General features: G+C 42.3%; 2 protein-coding genes across 5 annotated transcripts in view; both read left to right on the plus strand.

Moving 5' to 3' along the window:
* LOC122409273 (diacylglycerol lipase-beta-like) overlaps positions 1-13,139 on the plus strand; it is a 135,223-nt gene extending 122,084 nt beyond the window's left edge. For 3 of the 4 annotated variants that reach the window (XM_043416686.1, XM_043416688.1, XM_043416689.1), the window contains 12 exons: positions 7,522-7,620; positions 7,705-7,917; positions 8,692-9,014; positions 9,457-9,600; positions 9,688-9,980; positions 10,131-10,274; positions 10,376-10,487; positions 10,564-10,656; positions 10,741-10,895; positions 11,190-11,336; positions 11,803-11,918; positions 12,009-13,139. In XM_043416686.1, the coding sequence (XP_043272621.1) occupies positions 7,522-7,620; positions 7,705-7,917; positions 8,692-9,014; positions 9,457-9,600; positions 9,688-9,980; positions 10,131-10,274; positions 10,376-10,487; positions 10,564-10,656; positions 10,741-10,895; positions 11,190-11,336; positions 11,803-11,918; positions 12,009-12,189 (2,020 nt within the window). In that variant the 3' untranslated portion in view covers positions 12,190-13,139. Of the gene's footprint in view, positions 1-3,405; positions 4,027-7,521; positions 7,621-7,704; positions 7,918-8,691; positions 9,015-9,456; positions 9,601-9,687; positions 9,981-10,130; positions 10,275-10,375; positions 10,488-10,563; positions 10,657-10,740; positions 10,896-11,189; positions 11,337-11,802; positions 11,919-12,008 lie in introns of those variants that run through there. The other variant, XM_043416690.1, reaches the window with a different exon arrangement.
* A 406-nt stretch (positions 13,140-13,545) lies between these two features.
* Positions 13,546-17,983, plus strand: l(1)G0007 (ATP-dependent RNA helicase l(1)G0007). Its single transcript, XM_043416257.1, has 6 exons — positions 13,546-14,268; positions 14,518-14,753; positions 14,898-15,181; positions 15,303-15,907; positions 15,988-16,131; positions 16,230-17,983. Exons 1-6 carry the CDS (start codon positions 13,831-13,833, stop codon positions 17,898-17,900), a joined length of 3,378 nt encoding a protein of 1,125 aa, XP_043272192.1. The 5' UTR covers positions 13,546-13,830; the 3' UTR covers positions 17,901-17,983.
* The last annotated feature ends 399 nt before the right edge of the window (positions 17,984-18,382 follow it).

Below are 18,382 nucleotides of genomic sequence, written 5' to 3' on the forward strand. Positions count from 1 at the left end.
TTATATACAAGTTTGATTTAGAACTTGTCAAACGAGCCACTGCGCTTGGCACACCACTAAAAAATTTCTCACGCCGAAAGAACAAATTCAAGTGGGAAAAGCTTCGAATCCAGAGACTTTTTTCAATTTAAACGTCCCGGAAGTCGATTCGTATTTACCGAATTTCTACATAACCGAGTTAACAACGAAATGACGTTTCAACAAAGTTTCGATAAGCTTGAAAACGGTCGGTCATCGCGGCACCTACGCTCCAACACATTTTTGCAGCTTCTAGTAAAAGGAGGACTCGAAAACAACTGCGCCATTGCGACTGTGGCTCGCGAACATTTTCGCTGGTACAACAGTGACTGATGTAAAAAAAATGAAATGGGAAGAACCATTTTTCATTTATTTGCAAACTGAACGAACGTGTTGAGAATTTTTAAAAGGTTCGTGCCGATCGAAATTTCTCGGAGAGAAAAAATCTCACCGTGCGATCGAGAGCGAGCTCATGGGATTAATCGAAATGAATTCTCAAACGAACGCGACGATGCACCAAGCGGAAATATCTAACGAATCTTCTCTCGATCGCACGAGCGTGGGGAAAGTCAACGATAACCAATCCAACAAGAGCGTGAAACTTGTGGAGGGTCTTGCGCCGAGCAAGGTGAACGAGTATAGTGACCAGTCGCGGGGATGTCTCGCTCCGTAGCTCCGGCGAAACAAGGACAGAAAGAATACCAAGCGGTGCTGCATCTAGCGATGAAAAGTATTCTTTCTCTCTTCATACAGTGGAAATTTGGATAACTCGACTCTGAATTTCCGAGTGATCGACATCATTTCGACACGTAACTCGTGCGCACTTGTAAGTGCGACGAAGAACATTGGTGAGTCGGTCATATTTCGGGATGGATTTTGTTGAGACGAGAATTCAAAATGCGATCTGTAAATATTTTATCGTGTGTCAGATAATCTCAGAAGTAGAATCTCCATCTTTGAAATTTTTCTCATTCACTCGTTCTCTCTGTCCCTGAAATGGCAGGCTGTACAAACACAAATTCAAAGAATTAATATTCATTTACTGCTTATGGCATGGAAGTTGTTTTATTGAACGACAGGTTCGGCTCTTTGACTCTCGGAACACTGCTGCTGCTCCGGAACTGTGCATACCTTTTGAGGTTTGAGTTCATTGAAATATCTCAAGTCCCGAGTTCAATTGAATCTGTTATGTGGCCGAACACAATTACAGAATTGTGGACAAAACTGAGCAAGTCAAGAGCCACGACGTCCAGCTTGCCGTAGTTTTAATACAGCCCAGATTCTTCTTAAGGTAGCTCATGGACGGAAGGATTTTCTTAAGAAAGTCTTGAAATTTACACAGAGTTTAAATGGGTAGTCGACTGACAAGCGTATCAAGTTTTAAAGGGTCCGCCTTATTGGTTATTGAGATGAACGTGTTTAAATATGAAGAAAAATACACACGATTATAGAGACTATGCGTAAAAAATGGTTTATCTTTCCATAGTACGAATGAACGCTTCTTACGAAGTTTATGAAAAAGTACACGATAACAATGAAGTATATAACAAAGGTTTGGGACAAAATTTTGAGACGATTGTCTTACTAGTAATAAAGATATATTACGTTAAGGTAACTACTGTACTGCATGCTAGTCAAATGAGTGCTAAATTTTCAAAACGCTTCTAGAATGGATTTGTATTACAGCATATTTTATTAACATGTAAAAATATGAAAAACTATAGTTTTACAAAACAATCAACTGATAAACGCAATTTTCCACGATGACACATTTTCACTGGTATTTTTCAAAGAATTGTCTGCGTTTTCGGACTGATTTTATTGCAACAAGTCTCATTTTATTCCTTAAATGATTTTCTACGAATTCACTATGTAGTTTTTTTTTAAACTTAATCGTTTCACTGTTGCAGCTAATTGTTCATTAAGCGAAGAAACTTTTTTATTTATAATTTCTGAAGGAATGAATTTAAAGAAAAAATCTACGTGGTGAATTCGTAGAGGATCAGCTAAGGCACGAAATGAGACTTGGTGCAATAAAATTGGTTAAAAAATACAGATGAATCTTTGAAAAATAGCTGTGAAAATGTGTTGTCATGGAAATTTGCATTTATCAGTTGATAGCTTTGTAAAACTATCACTTTTAATATTTTTTCACGTTAATAAAATATTCTTGAATGCATATCTATTAACAGTAAATTTAATCGGTACGATAAAATTGGTCTAAAAGCGTTTTGAAAATTTAGCACTCATTTGACTAGCATGCAGTACAGGAGTTACCTTAAAGATTGAACGAAATTGGTAATGAGCACTCGTATGATCTCACATTTGCTTATTTCGGCATTTGGTTTCTTCTTGGCTTGGCCCATTCCTGTCACAGCCTTCTGACTTTTAATAATTAACCCTTTTTTCTTCATCCCTTTGCGCTCTTTAAGGAGTTTCGGTACAGAAGTCTAAATATTAAGAAATTGATGAAATTTGGTGATAATGTTCTTCAACATCAAGTATGAAAACACAAATTTTTTCAAAATTTTCTTCTACTTAGTTATCGAGTAATTACGCATTAAAGCAGATTTCTTATGCCCGGAATGTATACCTATATATATATGGAAACGCTTTACTTATACCCGTGAACTTTAGTGATCAATTACTCGATAACTGTGTAGAAGAAAAATCTTAAAAAATTTGTGTTGTCAAATTTGGCACTAAAGAATATGTTCACCAAATTTGTATAAAATTCTGAACTTTTTGAATTTTTAAATTTTTCTAGCATGGATTAGCATGGCAACATTGTATCGCCTGTACCGAAACTCCTTAAAGCGATTTTTAACATAAAAAACTATATTCGGTCAGTGATGGATCCCCGATGAATAAATGACTTGTAATTTCATTCGCCGCAAAAGCTAAGCTGAAAAAATGTTTTTACAATTTCGAATAAATAACTGTGAGATTAATTGAAAGTGACTATATTTTAAAATAGGAAGTAAAAATCGACCATAAAATACGATCCTTCGGGCATGATGTACCTCAACAATGAAATTTTACGAAAAAATAAAAACAAAACGACAATCTTGCGCTTCGCTCTCAACGATCGAACTGCATTTTTCCTTGGGCGGAGAATATTTATCGATCATTAAACCGTCGTTGTGTCTGGAATAATCGATCCGAGTCATTCGCCTTCCAGGAAAAGCCGCGCAATCCTGAAGCACTGTAATGCGAGGTGTTACACTGTATCCGATGTGAGAATATGCACGAATGGAGCGCGCAACAAGAAGGAGAAAGAGTAGAAGAAAGAAGGAACAGGCGCTCCCGCGTCTATGGATAAGCAAAGTGCACCGATGCATGTGCATACACAGCGAGCAGTCAAAGCTCCGCGGGCAGAATGCCGGCTCAATCGGTGGCTCATCATCGCCCGTGGTCGCCATTCGCGCTGTCCTACCTGTCTACCTCCCTAAGAATCTCGTTCTCTTTCTCCCCTTCCTCTTTTCTCTCTCTCTCTCTCTCTCTTCCTTGCTCCTTCACGCTCAAACGAAACAAAATTCAATGTAATTTCGTTACACCGTTCACTCGAGTATGAGCCGGGCTCTCGTGTGTTCTCGAGGAACCAACGCACGAGCTTCGACATTCGAAAGAACGAGTTTCCAACGCTATTACTTTTTTCTCGTTACCGTTGCTCGTCTCTCTTTCCCGTTTTTCGGAAGCACGTTTTTTCACTAATTTTTCATCTAAATGAATCGTCACCGCGAGCTCGAATGGGTTTCAAATAAAGGGAACAATTCCGTGCATTCATTTTTGTACTATCGCATTCTCACTCGGGCTAGTGTGAAGCTTCGTTGACAGAATGTTTGCGTTATTCTTCGCTTTGTGAATTGTCCAAAATACTCCGAACAATATCGAGGACCAGTAAAATCACAAATTCACTGCAAATTTTTCACCAACGTTTATCGAAGAACGTGTAATTTCGTGACAATTTCATCCTTCAACGAGATCATATGGATTCGTCACGAAACTGTGAGTACATTAAAGAAATAAAGTTTCTTGTAAAACGAACTCCACGAATTTCGGAACACATGCGAAACCGGGCTGGAACGTTCTCTAATTAAAGTCAAAGAAAAGACAAAAGTGTTCGCCTGAAATACACTCCGGAGAGGCTCATCAATATCGGGGACGAGGAAGAGGTGTGAAAACAGGAATATAAAAAGTGGACCGCGATCAGTGATGTTTAAATACAAAAAGCTGCATCTACGTCTCTAAAATATTAGCATGCGAATGGGGAAAATAAAAAAAGATGCCTGCGAGTGGAAAAATATAAAAAGAAAATGAAAAGAAACGCGAACTAGTCGGTCCGTGAATAACAGATCATTGTTTTTATTATTGACGGTGCGCGACTGCACGTCAATTTGCAAGGGAGGAAGCGATGAGCGAATCGAGGAAGAAAAAACGCGTTGGGCAGCCTCGTCGGTTTGATCTCGCAGCGCGCAATCATTTTTCCGTCGATATAGTTCGAATTCAGTATAAAATGCATGCACGCAGGCTCCCTCGATATCTATATAAATACACGGCACTACAATTACGTTGGCAATTACAGCACGAACAGAGCGTATCGAGAACGATTGAGCGTACGACACAGCGTTCGATAGATCACCGAGCCTCACCGCATTTTCTCTTTTTATAATCTTCTCCTCTCATTCGTCTTCCCCACCTTCGATTACGCTCTCCAGCGGACGCTAGACTTCGAGCGAACCACGACTGCGAGGAAAACCAAGAGACCAAGGAAAAAGTTGATCTTTCCTCAAAATCGGACGATTCGACGGGCGACTTGACTCCAATTTTTCATCGCAATGACGCAATATCCTTGAATCTCACTATCTCTCGCGGCCACCAACGTAATATGTGTGCGCGTGTGTGTGGTAGAAACGCGCGTAGGACTCTCGCAGCAACTCCCGAGGAACTTTCCCTCTCTCTGGCAGTCTCCAGCTACTTTCTCCGCACAGTCCACTACAAGAGTCATTTACTTTTTTACCTCTTTTATTATCACGTATTTCGCGATACCCGAAGGACAATTCCAGCTTTATTTCTCAGGCCTGTGAGCCCACCTGCTCGCTCGTTATATCACTCCTGTATGCAGAAGAGAACAAATATCCTCGTCTCAATCGTTACTAAATTATCAACACGACAAACGCAGTTTTTCCTTTGTAATTATACGTTTACAAATATTTATGATGCAAATAGTGGATGATGCCCAAGCTCGCAACGTTCGAGTCCAACGACACGAGGTGAAAAAACTCTCCAATAATTCCAGTAATTCTCCTCTTCTGTTACCTGCCTAATTCGCGATTCGTAGTTTTTTAGTCCACGCCAATGATTCGTGAAATAAAAAATTGACGAATGCCTTATTTTCGTTATTTCCGAATTTGGAGGGAATCTATGAGGGCAAATCGATGGCACTTTTCTCACGATTCGACACCACAAAATGCCCTGAATTCAAACCCCATCGACGCGTCCTATCGCGCCTGCGATTCGAGGAGCAACACTCGTTTCTCGAGCTCCCACTCGAGCCCGCTTTTTCACGTCTTCAATGTACCAAGCTTCAAATTACTAGTACAGAGCTCGTGCAAGTGTCCCTTTTTGCGGTTGTAGTACTCCGGGAGTTCTCTTCGCGATGATCGGAGCCACGTTCTCACCTCTTCGAAGCAGTTTCATTTTTCACAGGACTTTTTGTCATCTCTCTCGCTCTCCTCGCCCCCTCTCTCGGACGCGCTCTCTCTTTGCCCCCCTCGGCTGTATTTCATTAAGAATATTGGGTGCCCCGGGCTACTCGAAGGTATAATGCGGAGAATGAGTTTTGCGAAGTATCGCGCACACCGCGGCGCTCGAGAAAAGGAAAAAATACACGGAGAATCCGGCCCCGTTCCAGTTCAACTCTTTACTCAAGTCTCTAGTAAATTGCTGTCCGTTGCCTTACGACATACTCGATGCATCGCGTCAGGCCTACACACGCGCGACTCGTACGTATACAGCGAGAAAAATGCTTCGCTGGCCGATTCTTCCGAACGGTGAATTTGTACAGTTTTACATTTTGCCCCGAAATACGATTCCACGAGTACCGCTGTGTCCGCGTGTTTCTAAACGGCGTGTAAAGAGTATTTTTCCCTCGTAACGAAACGAAAATTCTCATGCGTATTCTCAAGACCGTTTTTTCGTTGGTACTTCAATTCATGCTTTCCTTCAAGAATTTTTTTCGAGCTTTTCGATTCAAGGAGAGAGCCGACGTTCACCGGAGTTCGGACACGATTTTTCCTCGAGTCACGAGAGCCTCGGAGCCAAAGGCCAGAATTTAAACTTCGTTCTTACTGCGACGAGGAAAATTTAAGGGGCCGCGCGGCCTCCTAAACGATTCTTGGGATTACTCAATCGAATTTGATTCAACGATTTCCAGGTGCGTGCGCGCCAATGGCCGGCACGCAAAAGTTTTTTCCCCCTCGAGTCGTTACATATTTTCGTGAAAATAAAACTAGAAATGTCAAAATACTTTTTACGTCGCTACACACGCGCCGATTGGCCAGGACAACTTTACTGCCGAGCCGAAATATCTGAAGCTGATAATTCCCACTTGACAAACTCCAGTTTCATTCAGTCTATAAATTGCGCTTATTGCGATACTATAAAGAGCTCAGAGTGCGAGGACTCTCTGGAAAGAAATACAAGCCCATATAGTCGAGTATGAACGATCCTTCGCGCAAACGAGACGCTGATTGAAGAAAAAAGCGAGAAAAACGCGAGCCCGTAAAAAAGCCTTGTCGTCAACGGTAAGAGACGCACGCAACTGACTGTGCAAGTGCCGTCTCTGCTGATGAGAGAGCTTTTATCTTGCCCCAACGGAAACGTCTGGTAGGAGACGAACGCTCGAAATTCACACTTTGAAAAATCTCAGAGGAAAACGAGAAAGTGGAAGCACCCAAAAGGAGCAAATTCATCGAATTTTTTCGAAACTTTGACCTCCCCCGCAGAGGCCGTAAAACGATGCAGATTTCGTGATAATTATTCGACTATATTTTTCACTTGAGACAAAACGCGAATGGCGTAATGTGTGCGATAATTATTCTCCAGAATGAAACTCCATTACTATCTCAAATATTTATTCCGCCTGTTGGTAGAATGAAAATTTTGAAGAGTCAAAACGACGCTCTCTGTAGAAATAATATGCGCGTATGCTGCACATGCACATGTAAACGAGAAATCTTACAGCAGGCTTATTAAATTCATTAGCGCGTCCAAGTGAACGAGCGTGCCGAAGTTGGAATTTCCGTGTTTTGCAATACGAACGCCTCGAACAACAATGAACAAGTTTTTTTCCCACGTATGAGAGATTTCGAGTTAGATCAATCGCAATAATCCTCTCGAGTGCTTCGATATTTTGCGAAATTTTTCATTCGATTACGGACGAACATACGTCGAGTATTTTTCAAGAAATTCATCCATTTTTTCAATCATTCATTCCACCAGAAAAATGCCAGCGCTTCAACTGTTCGGAAGGAAATGGCTAGCAGCCTCCGACGATCTAGTCTACCCAGGCCTCTTCGAGATTTTCATAAGAGTTCTCTGGTAACTTTGAAATTTTTTATTTTGTCGAACGAACGCTCGGAGTAACGAAACGAACTGGAAACCGATCACTTTGCTTTTCACTAGGCTCGTTCTTGTGGGGATTTCATGCTTGAGGTTCTACGACGAGACGTGGAAATGTCGGACAGGAGGCGAACTCGTGAGGGTGTTCCTCGCCGGTGAAATGGTTATCCTTGGCGTTGTGACCATTCTTGTATTCGTCATCGTAAATCACAGTGCGAGAGGATCGATTACCGATACCCACGCGAGAAGATTCGTTCAACCGCTTCTAACTATCAAGTGAGTCTTCGCGCCGAGGTTTTCTTCGGTTTTGCAGTGATTGCGAGTCGCAATAACGAACAGGAACGAAATTGTTGCTGTCGTGTGTTTAGAAGAATATTTTTCATTGGCGATATATAACTCGAAAGATTTTCACGAAACTGGAGATCCAAAAGTACGGGGAAACGAAGTTGGAAGAATTTTTTATTATTTATCCTTTCGCAAAGGAAAAAAATGTTGTTGCTTCAATTTGTTCTCGGTTTTGAATAAAAGCCAACATTTTTATTACACACTACCAAAGTTCCGTTGCTCGACGAGATCGCGGCTCGGAACACTTTGACACGATAAAACTGGCTCGTTCTAAATTCGTACGCGTATTAGAATTCTGCAACGCCGCGTCGAATAGACTAAAAATTTGAAAGAAACGTCTCGCCATTGAAAATAAAAGGGAAGAATGAAAAAATTCAGGCGAACTGCCTCGTGCGAATGTGCTCGTATATGTGCTGGCTATGCAAAATTCAGTAACGCGAGCACGGTTCGAGCTGAAGCTTTGAAATGAGACGAGATAGTAGGAAATGTGATAAACTCGTTTTTCGTGACTGTTCATTGAGCGATTAAGACCTTTGTGGATTGTGAAAGAAACGACGGAAACTTGTTGTTTCGCGCTACGAAAAAAAAGATCTGCGAATAAGAAATAAACTGAAAAATCGGACGGGAATTTCGAATTTGGAAAAATCGAATATTCGACCCAACGAAATATTCACGACTGCGACGAGTTTGATTTTCGAATTTCAGAATATTGCTGCTCCTGCCGGAAATAGTATGGAACATTCTCGGAACATTGTGGGTATTAAGCGATCACGTGGATTGCAAAAACGAGAATTACACGCTGACGGTGGTGGAGGCACTGGTATTTTTCGACTGGGTATTAATCGGCCTCGCTATTCTGGGTCTCGCGCTTGTGTTCGACCCCCTCGGTTCCCTCGGCTTGCCGGACAAAGTGCTCGAGGACTCGATCGAGCACGGCAAGGTTTCGAGAATTTGGTTGAGAAGATTCAAGTTTTTGTGGTGGATGAGACGAGACGAGAGCGCTAACGATACGTTCCAACATGTTGCTGGTGAGACATAGGTACATGGAGTTGAGGTCCAAAGTAAATGAGCCAAAAACATTGTTTTTTTAACCCGAACCCAAACCAACATCGTCTTCAGACTTTATAGTTCCAGCTGAGCGTGACTTAATGTCACGAGTGCTTCAAAATTTCTGTTGAAAATTCTTGATAGAAACGACGAACTTCCAACCAAAACACCAAGTTCGATGGGTGTCCAGAAATCAAACTGAAATCCGTTTCTACCGGATTTCGTCGTGAACATAACGCGATCAGGGGAATATAAAAAATATCAAAAAATGTGATTTAATTAGCCGATTCCAGATGTGCTCTTAAATCTCGAAAAAACCTCAAAACTTCCGGTTGCCTTGCCTCAATACGATTGTGCTAAAGTTTCGAAAATCCCTGTTCATTTCCTAATAAAATAGTGTCCCCCTTATTCTCTGTTTTCCAGGACTACTGAGCGCCCTATTCCGAGGCACGGACTTGGTACCCTCGGACGTGATGGCCGGCTGCGTTTTACTCCGAGTTCGTCAGAAGCGCGAAACGCTTGAGCTAAGGCGCCTCAACATATTGAAGCGTCCTGAATACACGATCGGTATTATTCTCTTCTACTCGACGAGCTGTTAATTGCCCCGAAATTCCCCGTGTCACGTTGTAAATAAAATGACGCTTTTGTTCCTAGACAGCGCAAACATTTTTGCCGGTGCCCCGAATTGGATGTCGCTGGAACGCGCCCACCATTACTTGAAGTTAGCTATAGCATCGTACGGATGGTTGTACGTCGTCTACCAGCACGCCTGTACCGGATGCTTCAGACTCGCTAGAGGGATGACGTGCTGCGCCTGTTTCAGGAGAGAGCGCACCAACGTTTTGGACGACAATTGCTGTCTTTGCAGCATGGCCGGGGTCAAATATCTCTCGAAACTTCCCGAGGAAAACATACTCTTTGCCTCCTTCAGGAATCACCTGTGCGAAGTGAGTACCAGACCCTGGCGCAGTCAGGCTTTTGCCTTCTTTTTTCAACTACGCCCGGTTCGAAAGTATTCGGAAAAGATTGAAGATTCATTTTCCACCCGAGCATGAGTCAATTCCGTCAGTACAAAATCCCATTCAATCCGTTGGCAGATACCATTTTGTGTGATAGCCGACCACAAGACCTCGTCGATCGTTATCGCGATCAGAGGATCGCTCTCAGTGCGGGATTTGATAACGGACATAGCAGCCGCTTCCGAGTCTTTCCACCCGGAGGGTCTTCCTCCGGATAGCATGGTAAGCAGCTAATACTTCACGATTCGTCAAAACGATGCCACCATTTGAGTTAATCTGTAATTATAAAACTTCGTGTTACCGGAAACTCTCTCATATTTTAGGCTCACAAGGGTATGATCGTCGGTGCAAAAGTCCTCCTCAAACAGTTGGAGCAATACAAAATACTGGAAAACGCGTTTGCTACGTACCCTCACTACAGTTTGGTTTTGACAGGTATTCGACAAGCCAATTATTTATAATTCAATTGTCTATTCTCGCGCGCGATTACGAAATGGAAATTTCGTTTAAGGACATAGCTTGGGTGCCGGACTGGCCGTGCTACTGGCGCTGCTTATCAGGCCTCGTTACCCCCACCTGAAGGTTTATGCTTTCTCAACGCCAGGTATTTACAAACGGTTGATCCACTGCAGCCCAGAAAGTCAAAACGCAGTCGGACTTCTCAAGTTCCACTTTGACTTTGTTCCAGCTGGTTTACTCAGCAGAGAAGCTGCCAGGGTGACGGAGGAGTTTGTGCTGACCGTAGGACTGGGCGATGACTTGGTCATGAGGCTCAGTGTCGACAGCATCGAGAACTTCCGAACGTCGCTTCTCATAACCCTGCAAGCTTGTCGTTTACCAAAAGTATGACTCCGACCTTGCAGACCGTCCCAAGAGCACGTTTCAATTTCCAAAAGCACATCTGAAAGTTAGAATTTTCATAAAGATCACAAAATTCTTAAAACATTGAGGTCCGAGCTGTGCTCTTATTCGCTGAACCGATGACGGGCTATTGTTTTCAGAGACAGTGCTTTAGAGTAGAAAGTCAGAGGATTTTGTATTTCCCATTTCTGTCGACTGAAAATCCCTCCACAGTTGATCTGTCACTTTAGAGACAACTCGAAATCTCTCATTCTTATGAGCTCCTTTCGCTTCTAGTACAGAGTCGTTTTGAATGGATTTGGTTACATACTGTTCGGCGTACCTGATCGAGACCTCAACAGAACGTGGAGGAATGGTAATACCATCAACTCCATACCTGGCCAATTACCTTTGCTCTCCGAATTACCAACGACGCGTCAAGCGGTAATGACAAATATAGTTTACTATCTACACTGAGAGAAAATAACATGGATGAGAAACGCTCAATTATTGAGCCGAACACAGCCCAATATTTTGCTTATTAGCATTTTATTTATTCGTGTGAATGTACCGTCGAGATGAAGAAAGTTGAACATAAATTCAGGAAATTTCAGTATGAAGAAAAAATTAGTGCGGACAGAGTGTAAATTGGAGTGTGCCTTTTTGTCGAATCAGTCAAACTAAAAGTGAAGCTTTTCGAATGGCCGTTAATATAAATTTTGCATGAACTCGCGAGTTTGAATGCACCGGCAAACGTCCTTAAACGTAAAATAAATTTTGTAGCAACATTTTATTGTTTGAATTATTTTTTTTATGTCCACGTAGAGTCACTGACGGCCACGAGATTGTTGAATTTAACGACATTCCGCGTGTGGTGAATCGTGTGAATGGCTTTATTTTATTTTTCTAGGAAACAATGGTATTCGAACGAGACGTGACCAGAAGACGTTACTCCAAGGTCAGATTGTACAATGCCGGTCGAATACTCCATCTGGCTCGATGTAAACCGTCACAGCCGGACAAAAGGTACGAAAAATACTGCAACTGACGAGTTAAACGGGAGTGAGAGAGAGAGAGAGAGAGAGATTAATGGGAAATTTGGTGATTCGTTGACAGCAAAAAAGTGAGCAAAAAAGAGAGACAGTACGAAATGCGATGGGCCGAAGCGGAAGACTTCATGGAACTTTCTGTTATGCCACGAATGCTGCTCGACCATTTGCCAGAAAATTTGGAATTCGCTTTAGCAACGTTGCTACGACAGCAGGAAGAACTTCCGGTTTATATAGATTCCTCGTAACCCAAAGAATCAAAGCTCCGATTGGAAAATACAAAGAAATACGTGCGCGCGAAGGTGACACTTTGTTGATACCCATTGGGGCAAACGTACTCTGTAATCTCTCTTCTTAATCTTAAGGTAATCTGCATTTACGCGACAGTGTCACTACCTTGAGCAAGCATGCATTTTTATCTGCTGCTGTTACCACGCACGGTTTATTATTTATGCAAAAAAAATACTTAAATTATGTTCATTATTATTAGTGAGCGAAGAAAGTACGAATAAAGTTTTCTACGTTTTTTTTTATAGCAGCTTTCAATTTTTCGGCACTTTCATAACGACACGACGAAGATCATGTTTTGTTACCGAACGTGCTGTTTCGATGGAAATATTATTGCGAACGAATTCGCGCACTTGCTGAATTCAATTCAATACTTTTCATAAACGTGCGGTGCGACATCGATTTTTTCATTTAGTTTTAGGGATGAGATTAAACAGATTTAAAAATGTAAAAAAAGCTCAATCTCCGGCACGCAATATAATTGGTCGCCAAAGACGAAACAAAAAATTCAGTAAAAGGATTTAAACACTTAAACTTTGCCGTACATAATTATTGAGAATAAAAAAAGAATGTAAACTATGAGGATACGAGCAGATATCTGAAAATACGTTTGCCGTAAAACCCGCTGCTCGTAGGAACACTCGCGTGCTTTATCGCACGAGTGCTGGATGTATGCAACTTTTCGAAATGTGCGTTTTTTCTCCCGCTTTTGTACTCGTAACGTACAGGAGAATATTTTCTTAGTAAATCAAACTGACAATGTTATATGTCTTATGTATTTTTTTTACTCCTGACTGCCCGAGAACAAAAAGACGGGAACCATGCGTATTATTGTACATAAAGTTCATAGCACAAACCTGTAATATCAGCGGTTTTCAATAAAGACCAAAAATCTTACAGGCTTGACCAAGTTCTGTTGGGTAAACTTTTACTTCTCACCAGTAAACCGCTCGAGAGTTTCCACAAAAAGCCCGTCACTTTAGAAATATCCTTACTAACCTCTGGAAAATGAGAAATTGCACTAACCAGCAGCCAGGCGGAGAATAAACTAGATCGAATTCGATGCGCCCGTAACCAACTTGAGCAACCAACTGGGATGTGGGATTGTGGGTATGAAGGAACTAAAGATGGCGTCGATGGAATCGTTCCCGCAACTTTGATGATGAACGGTTGGCAGAACGAAACGCTTCAAACTCACTGCCGATACTTCAGACTTCAGCGCCGGCAAACCACCACGCTGTTCTGTTAGTACTAAAATATGACACCAGATGAACGAGAATCTCTAAATTAATCGTGTCCGCCGCAGCATTCTCCGTTTTATAGCTATATATATAAGATGAAAGACCAGCAACATGTAACATGCTGACAGTACGTAAGCAAACGTAGAATATGTGAGGTTACTTTGTATATAATAATGAATAATTGAGTGAAGTTTTTGTTCATTGAATATAAACGGTGAACAACTCTTCGCTTCGTCAAGTGTTTACGCAAAGTGAAGTATCAGAATTATGTTTTTCGGTTTCGTTCGAAACGACAGTGTTATTGGTGCGACCTTCAAACGACAAACATTTCATCAAAGAACTTGATAAAAAGTGAGAAAAATGTCAGAAACTCCAGATTTGTTTAGGTTAGAAGGATCCGATGGAACCGAAACCGGAGGATTGTTCATTCGTAAACAAGCGTCTGATCACACCTTCAAAAAACCAAGCGTGTCACAATTCGGTCTAGACAAATTGGCAGAACGCAAAAGACGAGAAAATTCTCAAGAGCCTGGAAGTAGCCGTAGTGAATCAAAGAAAAAATCAAAACATGAATCCAAAGGTGATCGTAGATATAGATCACATGAGGAAGAAACACCTACTTACACAGGCGGAGTCAATGCCGAAGCTCAAAGAAAATTGGAAAGTCGTCTCAAACGACAGAGACTCGATGCCCAGGATCGCATGAGACGAGATCGAGAGAGAAGTCACAGTCGAGATAGACGAGATAGAACTCCAAGATTTCGAGACGAACCTCAAACTCCTAAAATTCGTGCAAGAGTAAATATTTTCCTTTTATTTCATACTTTATAAACGTTGGGTTCTAATAAAAAAGGCTCTGCTTTCAAACTGTACAATCGTCTTACACACCTTCGATCACTTATCTGGTCAATACTTATAAATTTAAGTGCAACTTGAAAAATATCCCTTTACTTTGATATTCTTTTCCTTTGAAAATTCAAAAATACATAATACAATATGTCGTTCCTTGAATCTTGCATAATAAATTTTCTCCCTCCTTTTTTCTAGGATCCAACTTCAAGAAGCAACTGGGACGACGACGATGACGAAGAGCCACGTAGATCTAGCTGGGATCATCCCACTCCTAAGCTTTATGGTTCCAAAGATTACAGAGAAAGCGCAAGAAGTGAATTTACTCCGTCATACAAGTACAATCCGTGGCATCGAGATCACAGAGGCGGTTCTGGTGCTACACCTATGATAGACGGAGAGGAAAAAGCACTTTGGGAAGAAGAACAGCGAAGGTTATATCTTGATGGGTTTTACACCTTCCTTCACAAAAAAAATGTTGATAAATAATTGAAAGATGTTGGAAAATTTTCTTCATCATTTTTATTCTACGAAACTGTGAACGAAAAATTCGAATTTCAATTTAATTATAATTTCAGGTTGGATCGCGAATGGTACGCATTAGACGATGGAGAAAACCAGCGTTTTGCCGATGTCTCGGAAGAATATACGAGAAAAAAGGAAATGGAACTAGAAGCAAAACGAGAAAAGCGGGTTTCCGCGCAGCAAAGGCAGATCAACAAGGACAACGAACTTTGGGAAAGAAATCGAATGTTGACTTCGGGTGTTGTGAGCTCACTGGAACACGATGATGATCCGGACGATGAGGGAGAAGCTCGAGTTCATCTCCTCGTTCACAACGTCGTTCCACCGTTTCTTGACGGTATTTCTAAATGAAACTCTAAAAAAAATCGTTTGTTCGATGAATTGAATATTGCAATGTAAAATGAACGATATAAAAAAAAAAAGAACAAATAATAAGGAAACGTGCTTCAAAATTTCAGGTCGAATTGTTTTCACGAAGCAACCAGAGCCGGTTGTACCGGTACGAGATCCAAGTTCGGATATGGCTTTGGTTGCGCGTAAAGGTTCCGCCTTGGTCCGAGCATATCGAGAGCAAAAAGAGCGTCGTCGTGCGCAGAAAAAACACTGGGAGTTGGCTGGCACTCATCTCGGCAACATAATGGGAGTGCACGACAATAAAAAAGAGGATCGAGAACAACATGGTCCGGAAACGGATTACAAAGCTGGACAAAAGTACGCACGACATATTGGAGCTGGACAAGTATCGAGCGGGGAATCGAGACAACGCACGATACAACATCAAAGACGGAGTCTCCCCGTTTTCGCCGTTCGACAAGAATTGCTCAACATTATCAGAGAAAACAGCGTTGTCATTATCGTGGGCGAAACCGGTAGCGGAAAAACTACTCAACTTACTCAATATTTGCATGAAGACGGTTACAGCAAAAATGGCATTATCGGGTGTACGCAACCCAGGAGAGTCGCTGCAATGTCGGTCGCCAAGAGGGTATCCGATGAAATGGACACAGCTCTGGGTGATAAAGTCGGTTATGCTATCCGTTTCGAGGACTGCACATCCAAAGAAGTGAGTTCCACCTGCCTCGTTCTTTCCCCAAGAAGTTCTTCGCTTTTAAGTGCATTTATTACTAAAGAATTTATTTACAGACGGTAATAAAGTATATGACTGACGGTATACTGCTCCGTGAGAGTCTTCGAGAAGGAGATCTCGATCGTTACAGTGTTATAATAATGGACGAAGCTCACGAGCGATCTCTCTCCACCGACGTGCTTTTTGGGTTACTTCGAGAGGTGAGTACCAACGCCGAATGTCTGCACAAAACTGAGGCTAAATAATTTCGTTGCATTGTTCAATAACAATGTAAATGATGAATCCATTTGTTCGACAGGTTGTAGCGAGACGTCACGATTTGAAATTGATCGTAACCTCGGCGACGATGGATTCGAGTAAATTTGCAGCATTTTTCGGAAATGCTGCAACCTACGAGATACCAGGGCGCACATATCCGGTGGAAGTCTTACATTCGAAAAATGCAGTGGAGGATTACGTCGATGCTGCGGTGAAGCAAGTATTGCAGATACATTTGCAGCCTCGTAGCGGTGACGTTTTAGTGTTTATGCCTGGACAGGAGGACATCGAAGTGACGTGTGAGTCGCTGAAGGAAAGACTCGAGGAAATCGATTCCGCTCCGGAATTGTCGATACTGCCGATTTATTCACAACTGCCGTCGGATCTTCAGGCAAAAATATTTCAGCGTTCGGAGGGTGGTCTTAGAAAATGTGTTGTTGCGACAAACATAGCAGAGACTTCGTTGACGGTAGACGGTATCGTTTTCGTCGTGGATTCAGGATACTGCAAGCTGAAAGTTTACAATCCTCGAATCGGTATGGACGCGCTGCAAGTGTATCCGGTTTCGCGTGCGAACGCGGACCAAAGATCGGGTCGCGCTGGTCGTACGGGGCCCGGACATTGCTACCGCTTGTACACGCGACGGCAGTACCTCGACGAGCTTTTGTTAACCGGAGTGCCGGAAATTCAACGTACGAATTTAGCAAACACCGTATTACTATTGAAATCTTTGGGCGTCCAAGATTTATTGGCATTCCATTTTATGGATCCACCGCCACAGGATAATATTCTCAACTCTTTGTACCAATTGTGGATCCTGGGAGCCCTCGATCACACGGGAAGACTGACTGCTCTGGGACGTCAAATGGCTGAATTCCCTCTTGATCCACCGCAATGTCAAATGTTGATCGTTGCCTCTCAGCTCGGTTGTACCGCCGATATTCTCATCATAGTTTCGATGCTCTCGGTACCTTCGATCTTTTATAGACCGAAAGGGCGCGAGGAGGACTCGGACTCGGCGAGAGAAAAGTTCCAAGTTCCTGAATCTGATCACTTGACGTATCTCAATGTTTATAAACAGTGGAAATTGAACGGATATTCGAGCTCCTGGTGCAACGAACATTTCATTCACGCGAAAGCGATGAGAAAAGTACGAGAAGTACGGCAACAATTGGAAGAGATATTGAAGCAACAGAAAATGGAAGTTGTCAGTTGCGGTACGGATTGGGACGTCGTAAGAAAGTGCATTTGCTCCGCTTATTTTCATCAAGCTGCACGCCTCAAAGGAATCGGTGAATACGTCAATTGCCGAACCGGAATGCCCTGCCATCTTCATCCAACTTCCGCACTTTTCGGTATGGGCTTCACACCCGATTACGTTGTTTACCACGAGCTCGTTATGACCGCTAAAGAATACATGCAATGCGTTACCGCCGTCGATGGGCACTGGCTCGCCGAACTCGGACCGATGTTTTTCAGCGTCAAAGAAACTGGACGGAGCGGTCACGCCAAGAGGCGACAAGCTCTTCAACACCTTCACGAAATGGAGGGACAAATGAAAGAAGCCGAAGAGGAAATGCGGGTCCGGGCTCAAGAACAATTAGAACGCGAACAAGCTTCCGTGAGAAAAAAAGAAATTCTCACACCTGGTATCCGAGAACCAGGAACTCCCGCTTCCTACCGCAAAACACCCGGACGACTGGGTCTGTAAATTAACTATTTTGTGGTCTACCGACGAAAGTGTATTTTTTCAAAAGACCGCACTTAACAATAAATCATTCGTTAATAAACAAACTCATTTTTTCACGATTACTCTCCACGGTTTTATGTGGTTTATGAAATGGACTGATTCATTGTCAGCAGTTACATGGATGTTCGTCACGTCCACGGAATTGGATGATTCTAACGCAGTGAGCGTGAAAGAACAAATAAGAATGTTAATGTCAATCATTTTTTCAAAATGCCGTCCTTTAGTTTGTAATGAAGAATCAATTTTCAAAGACCAATAGAATCACGATCCCGGGAAAAATTTCTCGCCCCATTAGCTTCATAACAATTGTCTCGAGTTGCTGTCGCGACTGATATACTATTATATAGTGACATACGCGCCCCATTTACAACCTCGAAGTTGCGCTCGAGGAGCTGTCAAGAGCACGCATCGACACACGAAACGTTTTTTTTCCTGTAAATGAA

This window comes from Venturia canescens, chromosome 4 (assembly GCF_019457755.1).
Source record: "Venturia canescens isolate UGA chromosome 4, ASM1945775v1, whole genome shotgun sequence".
Classification (NCBI taxonomy): domain Eukaryota; kingdom Metazoa; phylum Arthropoda; class Insecta; order Hymenoptera; family Ichneumonidae; genus Venturia; species Venturia canescens.